Source organism: Salmo trutta, chromosome 16 (genome assembly GCF_901001165.1).
Source record: "Salmo trutta chromosome 16, fSalTru1.1, whole genome shotgun sequence".
NCBI lineage: Eukaryota > Metazoa > Chordata > Actinopteri > Salmoniformes > Salmonidae > Salmo > Salmo trutta.
In genome coordinates, this window is record NC_042972.1 from 56,209,037 (window position 1) to 56,228,502 (window position 19,466).

Sequence of the window (19,466 nt, forward strand, 5' to 3'; positions counted from 1 at the left end):
TGCCTTTGAGCAACGCACTTAAACCTAATTTGCTCCGGGGCTGCCGTACTACGATGGCTGACCTGTAAAACAACACATTTCACTGCACCTATCTGGGACTGCCCATTCTTTAAATGTACAACTAAATCAAGTCAATCGGGGGATTTTGTTATTTTTTCCAGATGGGCATGGGCCGGAATCAAACCCACACTGACACGGTAGGCCTATATGTGCATGCTGATAGCAGATTTTATAATTGCTAGACCACCCCAGGCCTCGATTGAACTAACCTTAGGATCACTAGAAACCTTAAGATGTCCTCTGAAGGCCCTCATCAGCTCAGCCAGGGAAACACAAACTGTAGCCTATTATGGGGTTTGACACCTTTCATTATGTGACAATGGATAGAGTTAAATGGGTAGCCTAAAGAATATGGACAAATATGGCCCCATTGGTCCAAATGACTTGACTGCCCCCGCATGCAGAGAAAGAGAACTGCGGGTTTTCGATGAACGTATCTAAATCACAAGGCTCATTTGAACTTCCTGATGTGCAGGAACATATTCCGCAAAAAAAGACTAATCAAATGAAGATCGGACATCTGTATAATAAGTGCATTTTGGGTCAGAGCTTGTTTACGGATGGGGCCAAAGTGTTACCAAGACAACTTGTGGAGTCTTGGTGCCATGTCTATCCATACAGCTCTGCTTGAGTGTTTAAGGCCTGCGAGACTCTCACTGTCAACATTACATTATTAAGTAAATAAAGAAGTACATGGTGAAACTAGGAGGATGTACAGTAGACTAGTTAATAATCCCTTTTTTAAAATTTAGTCTCTCTAACACTAATCTGGAACATGAGGTGTTATTCTGGCTCTCAGCCCTAGATGGTGCTACATTCAAAAATGGTCAAGAGTAGGAGTGCTGATCTAAGATGTTTTTCATTATGATCTAAAAACGAAAAACGGATCCTAGATCAGCACCCCTATTCTGATACTCTGCTTCTGAGCAATGCTGTCTGAGACGAGACGGCCTACACTGGCGACCAGGAAGTATGGTAGAGTGACTTTCATAGAAATAGAATAACAAGTGACATCAATAAGAGATCATATCTTTCACCTACCTTGACTATGTGCCCCCGCACATTGACTCTGTACCGGTACCCCTTGTACATAGCCTCGCTATTGTTATTTTACTGCTGCTCTTTAATTATTTTTTACTTATCTATTTTTTACTCAACACTTATTTTGTCTTAACTGCATTGTTGGTTAAGGGCTTGTAAGTAAGCATTTCACTGTAAGATGAAATGTGACAAATATGACAAATACAATTTGATTTGATTCACCTGGTCAGTCAATGTCATGGAAAGAGCAGGTGTTCTTAATGTTCTGTATGTCTATGTAATGATACTGTAGTAGTGTTGAGTGATACTAACTTAGCCAGCTGTACATCTGTATATGGAGATATTTATCTGTGTAATGATTCTGTGATAACTAAATCTTGTTTGTGTAGCTAGAATACTCTAGCAGGAAATAGGGTAGAGGGGCGTTAAGCCAGTCAAAAGTACATCTCTATGTATTGCTACTGTGATGCTCTGATTCTGTGATGATAACATAGCGATGTGACAAGATAACACATCCTCAGTGATACAGTACACCACTTCTCCTCTGAAGCCTCTCAGTGTCTTCAGGCATACTGCTATAGGCCACAAGAAATCAAATGAAGATCATTACCCTGTGCATGCCATACATGCGGTTGAAATTGTAACCATTTGTATAGACATTAGGACAGATAACGTGTGACAGGAAACAGAGCCTGTAGGTGGGCCTACCCTGTGCATGTTGCCATTTCCTGTGCCTGGGATGGGTAATGACAGGTTGTTGGTGTCCTGTGGAAATGTCTGTGGCTGCATCGGACTAGCCTATAGCAGGGAAGAGAGTATAGGTGTTAGTTTCAATGTACATCTGTCCCACCATTTTTCATTGCTAGCAATACTAACATAAGTGTTGATAGACTCTATTGTCCCAAAAAATAGTACTGTTTAACAATAAGTGGGCTGTTCTAATTAAACATAAGACCCTACGTTCTATTATGTCTGTTACCCGGCTGGGGGTGCGTTCGCGGGCTCTGCGGGGGGGTTTCCAAGACCTCTCCTTGGTAACGGTGTTTGCATAGAAACATCGCCCTGTGGTGGGGTCCGAGTACTGCTCCCATAGGTCCAGCACCTGCAGAGCCACAATGGAAATAAGTGTATTACTTTTTGGTGTCATCCTCTATGATATCATGTATGCACGTTGTGTTGGCTATGTGATTTAAAAAAAATAATAATGGTTTGAAAGGAACTCTCACTCAAACCTAAAAACATATTAGTTAGCCTATTTTAGGTTAAAAAAAACAAAAAACTTTTTTTGCCTCCATCAGAATAAAATGGTGAAATAAACAAACAAAAATCACCTGTAGTGGTCGCTGACCGGGGGCAGGACTGGGGGGTTCTGCTTGGCTCCTCCTCTTTACCTGATGTAGGGCAGAGTAGAGAGGAGAACCCGTCCACATCAACATGAAAACGTGGCTTATAGAAAACCTTAAGGTCACCAATGTCTACTAACGCTAGTGAACGGGTACATAATGTAATGTAGGATATAAGGAAGCCATCTATTGCACTGAAATAGATTGAAAAGTAAGGAATATATTCATTCTACTAATGATGGCTGAGTGGCATGTGCAACCTACAGATTACACCAGTGTTTCCTAAACTAGGGGGATTTGACAATGGAGTTGTGAAAACTGGGGTTATGTCAGTAACGTCAGGTAGCCTCTAGATGCAGTTGTAATGAACAGAGCAGTTTCAGTTATCTTCCTACAGATGTGGCTCTATCTTTTGAACCGTTTAAGCTACAAAATATTATGACCACATCACTTAAAGATAAGACTCCCAGGAACAAGTACATTATGTGTCTGTTTCCCTCTACAATGCCCACAAGCCGTACAGGACTCATTAGAACAGAATGGACAAGACCAGGCACCAGTGGCTACCCGTCATTCATGTTTTGAGCCCCATATTTTTTAGGGGGGAATGCTTGTCACATTTTTTAGGGGGGCTTTCCTGTTTTGTATGTTATTTTTGCATTACTACGTGTCACATGTCAGTTTGGAAACAATGTAAATAATATATATATGTATCATTGAGTTAATAAAGCCGCATACAAACATGGTCTCTTTTTTGTTTTCTTGAGTAAGGCAGCTCCAAAATGTAGGTGTTTCAGCCTAGCTCAGTGCTTTCTGTTGTGGTGGGGCAAGCCAGCAGAAAATAAGGAGTGTTGCGGCTTGTTCTGTCCCTCATGGGGACACTATGTCACCGTCCAAGTCTAACATGCTGACCAGACCGCACGCGCCATCACACGCATGTTGATTTTGTCCCCCACACCAGACGCGATCAGGACACGCAGGTTGAAATATCAAAACAAACTCTGAACCAACTATATTAATTTGGGGACAGGTCAAAAAGCATTAAACATGTATGGCAATTAAGCTAGTTAGCTTGCTGATGCTTGCTGATTTGTCTTGGGATATAAACATTGGGTTGTTATTTTAACTGAAATGCACAAGGTCCTCTACCCCAACAATTAATCCACAAAAAAAAAATTGTAAACTGAGTTCGTTTCTAGTAATCTCTCACTCCTTCAGGCTTCTTCTTCTTTGGACTTAATATGGCAGTTGGCAACCAACTTTAAGGTACATTACCACAACCAACTGGGCTGGAGTGTGGACCTCAGCTCATCTTTCAATCACCAACCTGGGTACATGCTCCTAAAAACCAATGAGGAGATGGGAGAGGCAGGACTTGCATCGCATCGAGCGTCACAAATACAACAAAGTTCTATTTTAGCGCTTGGCTAGGCAGACGCTCGCTGACCCGCGCAAGCAGTGTGGGTTCAATGATTGAATAAGATGTGTACATTTATTTTGCAACGCTCGTGCATGCAACGGTTGGCATGTAAGGGTAGAGCTAGAAGATTCAAGCCCCTTGGGTGCTGCCATAGAGTTACATTAGAAGTGCCCATCCAAGAAGGATCAAGGTCACTGGCCACAGATAAAATTACGTCAAATTACATTATATCTACAGTAGCTTTGATTGGACATGTCAACATCATACTTTCAAAATCTTAGCTAGCAGTCATCATCATGAATGAAGTCGACAATCTACTGGCAAATCCTTTTTAATCCTTGTCATATGAAGAGAAATAATGAAGATAAATTATTGATAAAACGTATCGGTGCTCATCGGCCATTGGACATAAACATTATACAACAAGTTGGAAATCGCAAATTCAACAATGAGGGGTTTGGAAGGAATCAGTGTGGCTAACTGCCAGCACTGTAAAGCAATCATTAGCCTGCTATTGTCACGTCCTGACCATAGTAAGTTATTTTCTATGGTAGAGTAGGTCAGGGCGTGACAGGGGGGTGTTTGTCCGTTTTTGTATTTCTATGTTTAGTTTCTAGTTTTTGTATTTCTAGGTTGGGTTTTGTTTGGCATGACCTCCAATTAGAGGCAGCCTGTTGTCGTTGTCTCTAATTTGAGTCCATATTTAAGTTGATGTTTGTCCCACTTGTGTTGTGTGGGTGATTATCTTTTGAGCAGTGTGTTGTCCTCTCTGCATCACGGTTGGTTGTGTTTGTCTTTTCAAGTATTTGGTGTTTTGCAACGTTTCACAATAAATATAAGTATGTGGAACCACGAACACGCTGCATTTTGGTCCGCTCCTTCAGACAGCCGTGACAGCTATTCAGTGGAGTGGCTGTGTGGTTTAAAATGATAAACATTCAACATTGGCCATGCTGTCAATGAAGCATGATTTGTGCCGCGTTCAAAACAACTGTTAACTCAGAACTGAAAAATCTGACTTTAGTGAGTTCAAGACAACTGGGAACTCGGGAAAAATGAGCTATGACTGGAAAAAAACTATGAATTAAACTTTCAGAAATTGGGCCTCTTTCTAGAGCTACGACCTGAAGATCACTGACGTCATCATGATTCAACCTTTATTTTTTCGAATTCCCAGCACCATAAATCCAGAGAATTTCAGACTTTGATGACAAAGTTTGATGACAAAATCTGCCCACGAAGGACCGCCGCGCCACCTTCCTGTTCAAGAGAGCACAGCACAACAAGGTGAGTCCAAAAATGTCTTGTATGCTGCTGCATAAATGATGTAATATGCCAGGGAGATATGCATAATGTACACTACTTTGCGAAAGTATTCACACCTCTTGGCGTTTTTCCTATTTTGTTGCATTATAACCTGTAATTTAAATGGATTTTTATTTGTATTTCATGTAATGGACATACACAAAATAAGATCTGGTGCAACCAATTACCTTCAGAAGTCACATAATTAATTAAATAAAGTCCACCTGTGTGCAATCTAAGTGTCACATGATCTCAGTATATATACACCTGTTCTGAAAGGCCCAGAGTCTGCAACACCACTAAGCAAGGGGCACCACCGAGCAAACGGCACGATGAAGACAAAGGAGCTCTCCAAACAGGTCAGGGACAAAGTTGTGGAGAAGTACAGATCAGGGTTGGGTTATAGAAAAATATCAGAAACTTTGAACATCCCACGGAGCACCATTAAATCCATTATTAAAAAAATGGAAAGAATATGGCACAACAAACCTGCCAAGAGAGGGCTGCCCACCAAAACTCATGGACCAGGCAAGGAGGGCATTAATCAGAGAGGCAACAAAGCGACCAAAGATAACCCTGAAGGAGCTGCAAAGCTCCACAGCGGAGATTGGAGTATCTGTCTATAGGACCACTTTAAGCCGTACGTGGCCAGAAAAAAAGCCATTGCTTAAAGACAAAAATAAGCAAACACGTTTGGTATTCGCCAAAAGGCATGTGGGAGACTCCCCAAACATATGAAAGAAGGTACTCTGGTCAGATGAGACTAAAATTTAGCTTTTTGGCCATCAAGGAAAACGCTATGTCTGGCACAAACCCAACACCTCTCATCACCCCGAGAACACCATCCCCACAGTGAAGCATGGTGGTGGATGGTGTTTCATCGGCAGGTACTGGTAAACTGGCCAGAATTGAAGGAATGATGGATGGCGCTAAATACAGGTATATTCTTGAGGGAAACCGGTTTCAGTCTTCCAGAGATTTGAGACTGAGACGGAGGTTCACTTTCCAGCAGGAAAATGACCCTAAGCATACTGCTAAAGCAACACTCAAGTGGTTTAACAGGAAACATTTAAATGTCTTGGAATGGCCTAGTCAAAGCCCAGACCTCAATCCAATTGAGAATCTGTGGTATGACTTAAAGATTGCTGTACACCAGCAGGAACCCATCCAACTTGAAGGAGCTGGAGCAGTTTTGCCTTTAAGAATGGGCAAAAATCCCAGTGGGTAGATGTGCCAAGCTTATGGAGACATATCACAAGAGACTTGCAGCTGTACTTGTGGCAAAAGGTGGCTCTACAAAGTATTGACTTTGGAGGGGTGAATAGTCATGCACGCTCAAGTTTGTAATTTTTGTCTTATTTCTTGTTTGTTTCACGATAAAAAAAAATTGCATCTTCAAAGTGGTAGGCATGTTGTGTAAATCAAATGATACAAACCCCCCCAAAAAATGTATTTTAATTACAGGTTGTAAAGGCAAGAAAATAGGAAAAATGCCAAGGGGAGTGAATACTTTCGCACTGTAGCTTAAAAAGTAAAGTATGTTGTATCGTAAGCTGTTAGTAGCCCATGTGCCTAGAAACCACATTTGTTTAAGCAAGTCAGCCATATCAGCTATGTTGTTTTACAAGGCAGTAAATGAGGCTGAATGAACGGTTTTGCTGACAAACAAGGCTCCGGTGATAGCCAGCAATAGCAGTGGTAAGGTGTTGGGACTGCTTTTGGGACTCTGCTGTTGGGACAGCTTTATGTAGGCCCTAACAGTTTGTGGGCACCGTTTGTCACCGTTATAGTGCAATTAATGTATTGTTTTGTGTTGTGTTGTGTAGTGGCTTTGCTGGCATGCATCCCATTTTTTGATTGCCTCACAAAGATTTTCGAATTTAAAATCGTCACTGCTCCGCACGAATTCAGACTAGGGCTAAAATAACATATTCAATGATAATGTACTTTTCTACACAGAAAATCATACACCATTATTGCCTGATGATCCTCTGAACTTCCCAATACATTGCTGATGCATTTCAGTCAATTCAAACCATTCTTCCTTCAGATTGAAATACTGTCAAAAAAGCTCTGACTGATTTGTAATCAGTAGCGTTGCGTGGGTAAAATCACTGAGGAAGCCAAGCCAAGCCAGTAAAAAAGCCATATTACAACCTATGTTGTGATAATTGCGTTGTTTGCTCTATAACCCATTGATTCATACGCCACCGTGATATACAATAAGGCCGTGACAACAAAATACAACAGTCACACAGTGGAGAAATAAATTCAACTACACATACAGTTGAAGGCGGAAGTTTACATACACCTTAGCCAAATACCTTAAACTCAGTTTTGTATCACAACTGGCCGTGATTGTGCGCCGCCCTATGGGGCTCCCAATTGGCCCAGCGTCGTCCGGGTTAGGGTTTGGCCAGGGTAGGCTGTCATTGTAAATAAGAGTTTGTTCTTATCTGACTTGCATAGTTAAACAAAGGTTACATTTAAAAAAAAGTTAAATACCAGAGATTTTTTGTCTTTTAGTTTAGTGCCATAACAAGTGGTCCGTCGAGCCGGATATACATGGATGGGGATCTCAATTCCTCCACCCTCAATGGCAACCCTCAGCCTGACTCCTCCAGAGCTCCTCTAACTTTCTCACATTGGCAACAATTAACCAGCTAAGTTAGCTAGCTAGTTAACATGAGCCTAAAAGGTCTAGGCTACATCTAGGCTACATATTGAACTTCAATTGTCTCAGGCCAGTGGCACAACATAATAATGTATGGTTAGATCAGAATCGCCGTCATAATCATTAGCCTGAACAGAGAATTAAGTCAAAACCACAAGTCCAAATCCCCATTTGCAGAACTAGGACAACCCACAGTTGAGCTCAGCTCAACGCTGATTGGCTAATTCTTTAATACTTTTCTTATCAAGAAAGGCCAAATGCTTACTGACATCTATCAATCAAACGCTACGACTGCAACATGTCATACTCTTTTGGTTCAGACTGCATCAGATACATGGGCTACATATACTGAGACTTAGGGGTGCTGTTTCCTTCGCTCTGATGATTTCTCCGGTGAGATTCAGTCAATTGCGAATTGACGGGAAATTATGAAAACACAGAGAGACGAAAGATGAATTATTTTCTATATTATAATTTTTTTATTGGTCAAATATTTGGAGAAGCCTGGCTTCCCTTGGCATCCATGAATACACACCACTGTTTGTAATAGACTGTCATTGCCCCAATTAAAAAGTAAACATTGGCCATTGATTACATCACTTTTTTTACATGGTGGGGTCACAATTTCTTTTAAATATCAAAATAGGGTCACAGGCCAAAACATTTTGGAAACCCCTGGATTATTCTGTATAAGACACGCACGCGCACAGACACGCACACACACATGGACACATACGACTGCTGTGTCGGTAGTGTACTCCAGGGGAATGCACTGAGGTCTAACATTCTGAGTACTGAGGACAAACTAGTTTTTAATAAATAAACTAGTTTTGTAATAGCACGTAATACTGCTGGCTTCATGTTCAATTACAAAACAATGGAAAACAGAAAGGAAAACATTGCACACTGCTGCTCATGCTCCCAGGTGATATTTATTAAGAACGTTTCGACCCTTAGGTCTTCATCAGGCATCCATATCCCAGGTGGGGGTGGAAGGTCCTATATATAGGTGCAGTACTCACTGACATCACTTCCTGAAACAGGAGGTAACATTTTTTAATTTTAAAGTTTCACAATGTTAACATTCAATGTATCAAAATATATGATCATACACAGGGAATGTGATCAATATTTACAGTAAAATACATATAATATTCAATTAGGATGAACATTTATTTTTTTTGACATATTGAAACTATGAAAACGGTTTCAAGTCAAACTCCTCATTAAGGCCAAGAGGAGACAGTGTGTTGAGCCTGTGGATCCAGAAAGATTCCCATTTGAAGAAGTTTCCTCTCAACGTCCCCTCCCCTGTGTGACATCTTGACCATTTCTATTCCAAGGTATCCCAGAGAGCTAATAGGATGTCCAGCGTGTACAAAATGAGCAGCAAACAGATTTTTTTCAAGTACAAAACAATGTCATTGTTCACTGAACTGTGCATGTTTAAATGCATGTTTGCGCAACAATCCTTTTGTGTGTGTGTGCATGTGTTTCCTGTATCTTAATCTGCCGTGCACTGGGGGTAAAGGAAATTACTGTGGTTTCATGGCAATGACGTGTGTCACTGCTGTTTTACCTTCAATTGACAGGAAACACTTAAATCTGACTCCAACCTAGGATTGCAGAGGATGGGTATATTACTGGAATCTTTCTAAGTTTACCAGTATACTACCAGTATTTTGGTAACTTTCTGGTTTTTGGGGGAATTTTATGAGAGGACATCTGGTGGCCTTTTGGGGTGCTTCAGATTATCGCAGGTGTCTTATCTCTGAAACTCTGTGTGGCCTTATCACATGTAAAATATTTAAAATAATCAAATTAGAGTTTTTTTTATTTATTAAAGAAATGACAAAGCTATAAAACATTTTCCTAAATATAAACCATCAACTTGAATACAATGATGGGTTTTAGCTTGAAATATCCTTTACACACTATTATTTATTTTACTATGTCAATATGTCTTTGTTGTAAATGTTTTGATGCCTGTCCCTGACCCTGCCTGCCATCCTGTACCTTTGCCACACCTCTGGATTACCGACCTCTGCCTGACCCGACCCTGAGCCTGCCTGCCATCCTGTACCTTTCCCCCACTACTCTGGTTATTGACCCCTGCCTACCTTGACCTGCCGTTTGCATCCCTTGTTGCTGTAATGAACATTGTTACTCCGACACAGTCTGCATCTGGGTCTTACCTTCAAACTCAAACCTGATAGTACGAACTGGCCATGGTGACCCAGCAGACCCGGGCCAGCTGCGCGATGCCATCTCCTCCCAAAGAGCCACCATCGGGAGGCACGAGGAACTGCTTCGTGGCCTTATGGAGGGGGACCAAACGTTGGCTGAACGACATGACCGGGCATTGGGCAGTTTGCTGGAGCAGTTCCGCAGGTTGTCTGGCAGGCAGTCTGCCACGCTGCTAACCCCACAGCCCCTCAGTAACCCAGCTGCTAGCAGCTCCGTCTCATCGGCCACTCCGCCATCTCGGGAGCCCCGTTTACCCAACCCGGAACGCTTCAATGGAGAGTTTAGCACCTGACGGGCGTTTCTAACTCAGTGTGCCCTCATTTTCGAGCTCCAAGATAGCTCTCATGACACTGATATACGGGAGGGCTCTCACCTGGGCTACTGCTGTATGGGAACAACAGTAGACCATATGCGTTAGTCTGGAGGGGTTTGTGGGAGAGGTGAAGAATGTTTTTACGCCCCGTTCTCCGGGAGAGAAGCTGCCCGGAAGCTGATCCAGCTTCGGCAGGACTCCTGCAGTGTGGCTGACTATGCGGTGGATTTCCGCACATTGGCAACGGAGAGTGCTTGGAACAAGGAAGCATTGTTCGATATGTGCCTGCACGGCGTCTCGGAGGAGGTCAAGGACGAGCTTTCTGCTTGGGAGTTACCTACGGATCTCGATTCCCTCATCACTTTGACCATCCGAATCGATGGGTAACTAAAGGAACGACGGAGGGAGAGGAAATTCGACTTCCTCTCATGTCCAGGGATTCAACCTTGCCTCAGAGTTATCCTGGAAGTCCCCGACAATCCCATTGCAGAGAACCCGAGGCTGCCCGACCTTTCCCGAGAGTCGCAAAGATGCCTGAGCCACCGCTTCCCGAACCTATGCAACTAGATAGAGCTGGGCTATCGCCAGCGGCATGGCAATACAGGATCAACATGAAGAGTTGTCTGTATTGCGGGACTCTTGGTCATTTTGTGTACTCTTGTCCTTTAAAAAGGTCAGGCTCACTGGTAGAAGCGAGTCCATAGGGAGAACTTTCCTGCTTCCCTTGCTCACACCCCTTTTCATGCCATTCTGCTGTGGGGAATCCAGTCTCAATCTCTCCTGGTCCTCATTGACTCTGGGGCAGATAAGAGCTTTTTGGTCGTTACCCTGGCTTCCAAGCTGAACATCCTCCAATCAGCCTCTGTCCACTCCCATGGATGTTAGAGCGCAGGACAGGCGCTCTATAGGCCGGGTCACTGACATTACCACTCCCATCAACCTATGGGTGTCAGGGAATCACAGCGAGATTATTCAATTCCTGCTCATCAAGTCTCCTCAGATTCCCGTGGTATTGGGATACTCCTGGCTCCAGTGACACAATCCCCTAATCAACTGGTCTATGGTGCCATCATGGGCTGGAGTCCGTTCTGCCACGCCCAGTGTCTAAAGTCAGTGCAACCTGCCCCAGGATGTCTTCCTGGGGGCTCGGAAGATGCCCCGGACCTCTCCGCCATGTGTTCAACAAGGCCACTTCGCTTCCGCCGCACCGACCATATGACTGCAGGATTGACCTTCTCCCTAGCACCAGTCCGTCCCGGGGACACCTGTACTCGCTGTCGGGACCGGAGACCAAGGCTATGGACACCTACATTGGGGACTCCAGAGCTGCAGGATTTATACATAGTTCGTCTTCTCCCACCGGCACAGGGTCTTTCTTTGTGGAGAAAAAGGACAAGACCCTTCGCCCATGCATCGACTACCTGGGACTCAATGACATAACGGTGAACAACCGTTACCAGCTACCACTCATCTCCTCAGCCTTCGAGCCACTCCAGGTGACCACCATGTTTTCCAAGCTGGCTCTACGGAACACCTGGTATGGAAATGGGAGGGGGATTAGTGGAAGATTGTATTTGGTCATGCCATTTTGCCTCACATACGACACTGCTGTGTTCCAGGCTCTGGTATATTATGTCCTCCCCAACATGTTTAACCGATTCGTCTTTTCTACATTGATGACATCCTCATCTTCCCCCGCTCCCCCCAGGAACATGTGCTCCACGTCCGACAGGTTCTTCAATGCCTCCCGGAGAACCAGCTGTTTGTTAAGGCAGAGAAGTGCGAGTTCCATCGCTCCACCATCCCCTTTCTGGGGTACATCATCTCCGCTTTGAGTGTCCAGATGGATTCTGGGAAGGTGAGTGCGGTGGTGGATTGGCTCCAGCCTTCGTCCAGGGTGCAGCTGCAACGTTTACTGGGGTTCGCCAACTTCTATCACCGCTTCATCCGGTGTTACAGCACCCTGGCTTCCCCCCTGTCAGCACTCACCTCTCCCAAGGTTCCGTTCACATGGTCCCCTGCTGCTGACCGGGCGTTCCCGGGACCTCAAACATCGGTTCACCACTGCACCCATCCATGGTTCATCCTGACCCTTCCCGTCAGTTCGTGGTGGAGGCCGACGCGTCGGATGTAGGAGTGGGTGCGGTCCTGTCCCAGCGTTCTGCCCTGGACCTGAAGCTACATCCCTGCACCTTCTCTCATCGCCTCAACGCCACAGAGAAAAAATACAATGTGGGAAATCGTGAGCTTCTCGCAGTGAAGACGGCGTTGGAGGAATGGAGGCACAGGCTGCAAGGGGCGGAACACCCGTTCATCATATGGTCCGACCACAAACATCTGGAGTATCCCCGCACCGCCAAATGCCTCAACTCCAGGCAAGCAAGTTGGGCCCTGCTGTTCACACGGTTCAGCTTCTCCCTCTCATATCTGCCGGGTTTCAAGAATGTTAAGCCAGATGCACTGTCTCGCTATTATAGCCCCACGGCTATTACCTCGGCGCCCGAGACCATCCTTCCCACCTCGTGCCTGGCGACGGCACTCAGCCGGGGTATAGGGAAACAGGACCGGGAGGCACAGCGTTCCCAGCCGCACCCCGGGGGGGTCCAGAGAACCGGATGTTTGTGCCTAATGCGGTCCGCTTCATGGTCCTGGAGTGGGCCCACTTCTCCAGACTGGCCTGCCACCCGGGCTCCCGCCAGACCCTGGCTTTTGTGCGACAACGCTTTGGTGGCACACCATGGACTCTGACGTCTCCACATTCGTCGCCGCTTGCACAGTGTGTGCACAAAACAAGACTCCTCGCCAAGCTCCGGCTGGTCTCCTCCAACCTCTGCCTTTCCCTCACCGTCCCTGGTCCCACATCTCCCTGGACTTTGTCACGGGTCTTCCCCCATCTGATGGCAACACCACCATCCTGACTGTGGTCGACCGGTTTTCCAAAGCCGCCTACTTCATTCCTCTCCCCAAACTACCCTCTGCCAAGGAGACGGCCCAGCTCATGGTGCAGCACGTCTTCCGGATCCATCGACTGCCGGTCAACATGGTTTCTGACCAGGGCCCTCAGTTCTCATCTTGGTTCTGGAAGGCATTCTGCGTCGGCCAGCCTGTCCTCCGGATTCCATCCCCAGTCCAACGGCCAGTCAGAGCGAGCCAACCAGGATCTGGAGACTACTCTGCACTGCCTGATCTCCGCCAACACCACCTCAAATACGCCTGCAACACCCTTCCCTGCTCTGCCATGGGCCTATCGCCATTAGAGCGTTCCCTGGGGTATCAGCCCCCGCTCTTCCCGAGCAGGAGAAAGAGGTCGGCATTCCTTCTGTCCAGATGTTTGTCAGCCGCTGTCGTCGTACCTGGAGGAGAGCCCGGTCGGCGCTCCTCAAGACCACCTCCAGGCATCGATGACAAGCAGATCGCCATCAGACCCGGCTCCCCGTTATCGTCTCGGGCAGAAGTTATGGCTATCCACCCGGGATCTGCCCCTCTGGGTGGAATCCGGCAAACTCTCCCCCAGGTTTATTGGCATATTTCGCATCAGCAAAATTATTAGCCCCTCTGCTGTTCGTCTTCTGTTGCCCCGTACCCTTCGTATACATCCCACCTTTCATGTGTCCAGAGTTAAACCCATGTCTCACAGCCCTTTGTCTCCTGTTTCCAGGCCCACCCTCTCCCCCGTCCCATCGACGGTCAACCCGGCTTACACGGTGAGGCGTCTCCTGAATGTTTGACCTCGGGGCAGGGGGTTCCAGTATCTGGTTGACTGGGAGGGTTATGGCCCAGAGGAGAGGTGCTGGATCCTCGCCAGGGACATCCTGGATCCAGTCCTTATCACGGATTTTCAACGCTGACACCCCAGTCAACCAGGTATGTGCCCAGGTAGGATGCCAGGTGGCGCCCCTGGGGGGGGGGTACTGTCACACCCTGATCTGTTTCACCTGTTTCAACTGTCTTTGTGATTGTCTCCACCCCACTCAAGGTGTCATCCATCTTCCCCATTATCCCCTGTTGCCAGTTAGTTTTATTGGTCAAGTCAACCAGCGGTTTTGTCTCAGCTCCTGCTTTTCCCCAGTCTCTCTATTTCTCACCCTCCAGGTTTTGACCCTTGCCAGTCCTGTCTCTGAGCCCGTCTGCCTGACCACTTTGCCTGACCCTGAGCCTTGCCGTCCTGTACCTTTCCCCCACTACTCTGGTAATCGACCCCTGTCTGCCTTGACCTGTCGTTTGCATCCCCTGTTGCTGTAATAAACATTGTTACTCCGACACAGTCTGCATCATGGTCTTACCTTCAAACCTGATAATTAGGAAATTGTTTCTTTAACCAAATGGTCTATCCACTAGAAACTCATGGAAAAAATGGACACAAATATAAAAAATTAAAAAACTTTTTTTTAAGTTATTCAAGTATAAATGGCCAAAGTTACCATAGAATGCCACAGATTACTATAGGTAACTTTGGTAAATTAATGCTAGCTTTGCAACCCTACTCCGACTTAACCCCTCACTATAGGCCTGACCTGTTTATCAAATCAAACATTATTTGCCACATTTGCTGAATACAACAGTTGTAGACCTTACCGTGAATTGCTTAACCAACAATGTAGAAAGAGTTAAGAAAATATTTACCAAATAAACTAAAGTAAAAACGAATAACTAACACAATAAAATAACAATAACGAGGCTAGAGTTGAATTCGGAAGTTTACATACACCTTAGCCAAATACATTTAAATTCAGCATTTATTTCTTTCATCACATTCCCAGTGGGTCAGAAGTTTACATACACTCAATTAGTATTTGGTAGCATTGCCTTTAAATTGTTTAACTTGGGTCAAATGTTTTGGGAAGCCTTCCACAAGCTTCCCACAATAAATTGGGTGAATTTTGGCCCATTCCTCCTGACAGAGCTGGTGTAACTGAGTCAGGATTGTAGGCATCCTTGCTCGCACACGCTTTTTCAGTTCTGACCACAAATTTTCTATGGGATTGAGGTCAGGGCTTTGTGATGGCCACTCCAATACCTTGACTTTGTTATCCTTAAGCCATTTTGCCACAACTTTGGAAGTATCCTTGGGGTCATTGTCCATTTGGAAGACCCATTTGCGACCAAGCTTTAACTTCCTGACTGATGACTTGAGCTGTTGCTTCAATATATCCACATCATTTTCGGGTTCTTCGGCTTGCAAGCCTCCCCCTTTTTCCTCCAAACATAACAATGATCATTATGGTCAAACTGTTCCATTTTTGTTTCATCAGACCAGAGGACATTTCTCCAAAAAGTACGATCTTTGTGCCCATGTGCAGTTGCAAACCGTAGTCTGGATTTTTTATGGTCGTTTTGGAGCAGTGGTTTCTTCCATGCTGAGCGACCTTTCAGGTTATGTCGATATAGGACTCGTTTTACTGTGGATATAGATACTTTTGTACCCGTTTCCTCCAGCATCTCACAAGGTCCTTTGCTGTTGTTCTGGGATTGATTTGCACTTTTCACACCAAAGTACGTTAACCTCTAGGAGACAGAACACGTCTCCTTCTTGAGCGGTATGATGGCTGCGTGGTCTCATGGTGTTTATACTTGTGTACTATTGTTTGTACAGATGAACGTGGTACCTTCAGGCATTTGGAAATTGCACCCAAGGATGGACCAGACTTGTGGAGGTTTATTATTTTTTTCTGAGGTCTTGGCTGATTTCTTTTGATTTGCCCATGATGTCAGGCAAAGAGGCACTGAGTTTGAATGGAGGCCTTAAAATACATCCACAGGTACACCTCCAATTGACTCAAATCATGTCAATTAGCCTATCAGAAGCTTCTAAAGCCATGACATCATTTTCTGGAATTTTCCAAGCTGTTTAAAGGCACAGTCAATTTAGTGTATGTAAACTTCTGACCCACTGGAATTGTGATACACTGAATTATAAGTAAAATAATCTGTCTGTAAACAATTGTCTGGAAAAATGTATTGTGTCATGCACAAAGTAGATGTCCTAACTGACATGCCAAAACTATAGTTTGTTAACAAGAAATTTGTGGAGTTGTTGAAAAACTAGTTTTGATGACTCCAACCTAAGTATATGTAAACTTCCGACTTCAACTGTATATACAGGGGGTACCGGTAACGAGTCAGTTAGTTGAGGTCATTTGTACATTTGTACCTCTGTAAGGGTGTGTGTGTGTGTGTGTGTGTGTGTGTGTGTGTGTGTGTGTGTGTGTGTGTGTGTGTGTGTGTGTGTGTGTGTGTGTGTGTGTGTGTGTGTGTGTGTGTGTGTGTGTGTGTGTGTGTGTGTGTGTGTTCGTGCATGTGGTGCATGTACAGTATGACATGCATGGCCAGTAGCAGGTGTTCAGTTAGGGGCAGGAGGGCTCATTTGAACCACAGCAGATTTACATTTTTGTGGAGCCACAGAGCTAGTAGACAGCTATTGCAAAAAGCTTCCAGCTTCTTCTGGGCCATTCTGGGAGATGGCAGGACTTTTATTGTGGCTTATATTAAGACAACATTAACATTCCCACGTGTGTGTGTGTGTTTTGAGGGAAAATAGGAGCATGTGACATGGATGTTGCTCTAATCCTGCTTACTGAGCTTAGAGACACGAGAGAGAGAGAGAGAGAGAGAAAGAGAGAGAGGGAGAGCGAGAGAGAGAGAAAGAGAGTGAAGAAAAGCCCTTGGGAGAGAGAGAGAGAGAGGGGGAGAGAAGAGAGAGGGAGGAAGGAGGCGCAGAGATGGATCGAGGGATAATAAGTAAGAGAGGAAAGAAAGAGAGATGGCCCATCCAGAGACAAGAAAAATACAGGGCTAGATGTCAACTCTCATAAAATCACAACAATCATGTTCACTCACGGAGTGGCTTTTTGAATGCCATCCAAAAACTATCCCGTCTGGACTCTAACTTGGCAGTGGCTGATTCTTGTTTTCATATGAATGGATGTTGGCTCTAACAAAAAGCTAAATTGTTGATTTGTTATCACAAATCAACATGTTTGTTTTACCACAACCATCATCAGTACCTGATGAAGGATTATTTCGGTCGGCACCCAGAACCTAATCTCACGTGTGCGATAGCCAGCTACTCGATGCAATGGTATAAACAGTCTATCACGAGAGACTAGATTAGGGATAGCTGTTATTATATAGCCTCATCATTAAGCCTTACATGGAATGACAACGATAGAAGAGTTGGCAACAGCACATAGGTGTATGGAATGAGACTAGTTATAACTTCACTTCCCAAATGATGTACATTGTATCTGAAGTAGCATAGCTCTAGTCTCTCTGTCCGGGTATCTTTCTGAAGTAGCATACAGTAGCTGTTGTCTAGTCCTTGTCCTGTCTGTGTGTCTTGGTGTGTTGACCAAGGCTATCTGAAGTAGCATAGCTTAAACCTATGCCTCTTGTCTGCGTGTTTCCTCTCTCTGTGTGTGTCTGTGTGTGTCGTGTCCGTGTGTATCTTGGCCCACTTGGCCCAGTCTTACCTGCAGATGGCTGTGTCTGCGGGCGGCCTCTGCCATTTCCCACTGGCTGAGGGACTTGGCAGCACCACCGATGGGCGTGCTCCATCCACTGAGCCCCATCTCGAGCCCCATTTCCCTCACCTCGATCTCCTCATAAGGGTTCGGCAGGTTGCAGGAGCTCTTACCTAAAGGACCAAAGTGGGAAAAAGGTATTCAGGCTCTATGTATTATCCTTAATCATTTTAATGTCATGCACGGTGCATTTGGAAAGAATTAAAACCCCTTGACTTTCACATTTTGTTACGTTACAGCCTTATTCTAAAATGGATTAAATGTATTTATTTCTTTATCAATCTACATACAATACCCCATAATGACAAAGCGAAAACAGGTTTTTAGACATTTTTGCAAATGTATTAAAAATAAAAAACAGAAATACCTTATTTACATACGTTTTCAGACGCTTTGCTATGAGACTCGAAATTTAGCTCAGGTGGATCCTGTTTCCATTGATCATCCTTGAGATGTTTCTAAAACTTGATTGGAGCCCACCTGTGGTAAATTCAATTTATTGGACGTGATCGGAAAGGCACACACTTGTCTATATAAGGTCTCACAGTTGACAGAGCATGTCAGAGCAAAAAACAAGCCATGAGGTCGAAGGAATTGTCCGTAGAGCTCCAAGATAGGATTGCTTTCGAGGCACAGATTCCAAAAGGACAACCATCTCTGCAGCACTCCACCAATCAGGCCTCTCCTCAGTAAAAGGCACAAGACAGCTCACTTGGAGTTTGCCAAAAGGCACCTAAAGACTCAGACTATGAGAAACAAATTTCTCTGGTCTGATGAAATTAAGATTGAACTTTTTGGCCTGAATGCCAAGCGCCATGCTGTGGGGATGTTTGTTAGCGGCAGTGACTGGGTGTTTAGTCAGGATCGAGGGAAAGATGAACGGAGCAAAGTACAGAGAGATCCTTCCAAGATTCACCTTCCAACAGGACAGCGAGCCTAAGCACAAAGCCAAGACAACGCAGGGGTGGCTTCGGGAGAAGTCTCTGAATGTCCTTGAGTAGCCCAGCCAGAGCCCGGACTTGAACCCGATCTCTAGAGAGACCTGAAAATAGCTGTGCAGTGACACTCCCCATCCAACCTGACAGAGCTTGAGAGGATCTGCAGAGAAGAATAGGAGAAACTTCCCAAATATAGGTATGCCAAGCTTGTAGCGTCATACCCAAGAAGACTCAAGGCTGTAATCGCTGCCAAAGGTGCTTCAACAAAGTACTAAGTAAAGGGTCTGAATACTTATTGTGGTGTACCGTGAACAAGCCACCAGGGGGAGACCCGTCGGAGGGGACAGAAGGACGACCCCACCACCGTGGAGTCACCTCGCATGGAATTGTCCAGGTCAAGAGGAGTCGATGCCAACAGCGGGCCCCTGAGACAAGCTGGGCTACGCAATAAACTACGTCACCTCCTGTTGGGCCCACAGTGAACCACCAGCACCCATGGTCCTGGTGAACGTCGACGGTCACAACACCTACACTGATGGATTACTGGAGTGTGGTAACGCTCGTACAAGCCCGCCTGCTGGCCCATCCGACCGACCGTGGTGAGG

General features: G+C 45.2%; 1 protein-coding gene across 2 annotated transcripts in view; it reads right to left on the bottom strand.

The window, feature by feature from the left end:
• Nucleotides 1–19,466, bottom strand: part of LOC115151075 (rho GTPase-activating protein 15) — a 62,611-nt gene that overhangs the window by 25,297 nt on the left and 17,848 nt on the right. For both annotated transcript variants that reach the window (XM_029695036.1, XM_029695035.1), the window contains exons 5-8: nucleotides 17,873–18,036; nucleotides 2,433–2,492; nucleotides 2,081–2,203; nucleotides 1,810–1,899 (exon numbers count right to left, since the gene is read on the bottom strand). In XM_029695036.1, the coding sequence (XP_029550896.1) occupies nucleotides 1,810–1,899; nucleotides 2,081–2,203; nucleotides 2,433–2,492; nucleotides 17,873–18,036 (437 nt within the window). The remainder of the gene's footprint in view (nucleotides 1–1,809; nucleotides 1,900–2,080; nucleotides 2,204–2,432; nucleotides 2,493–17,872; nucleotides 18,037–19,466) is intronic.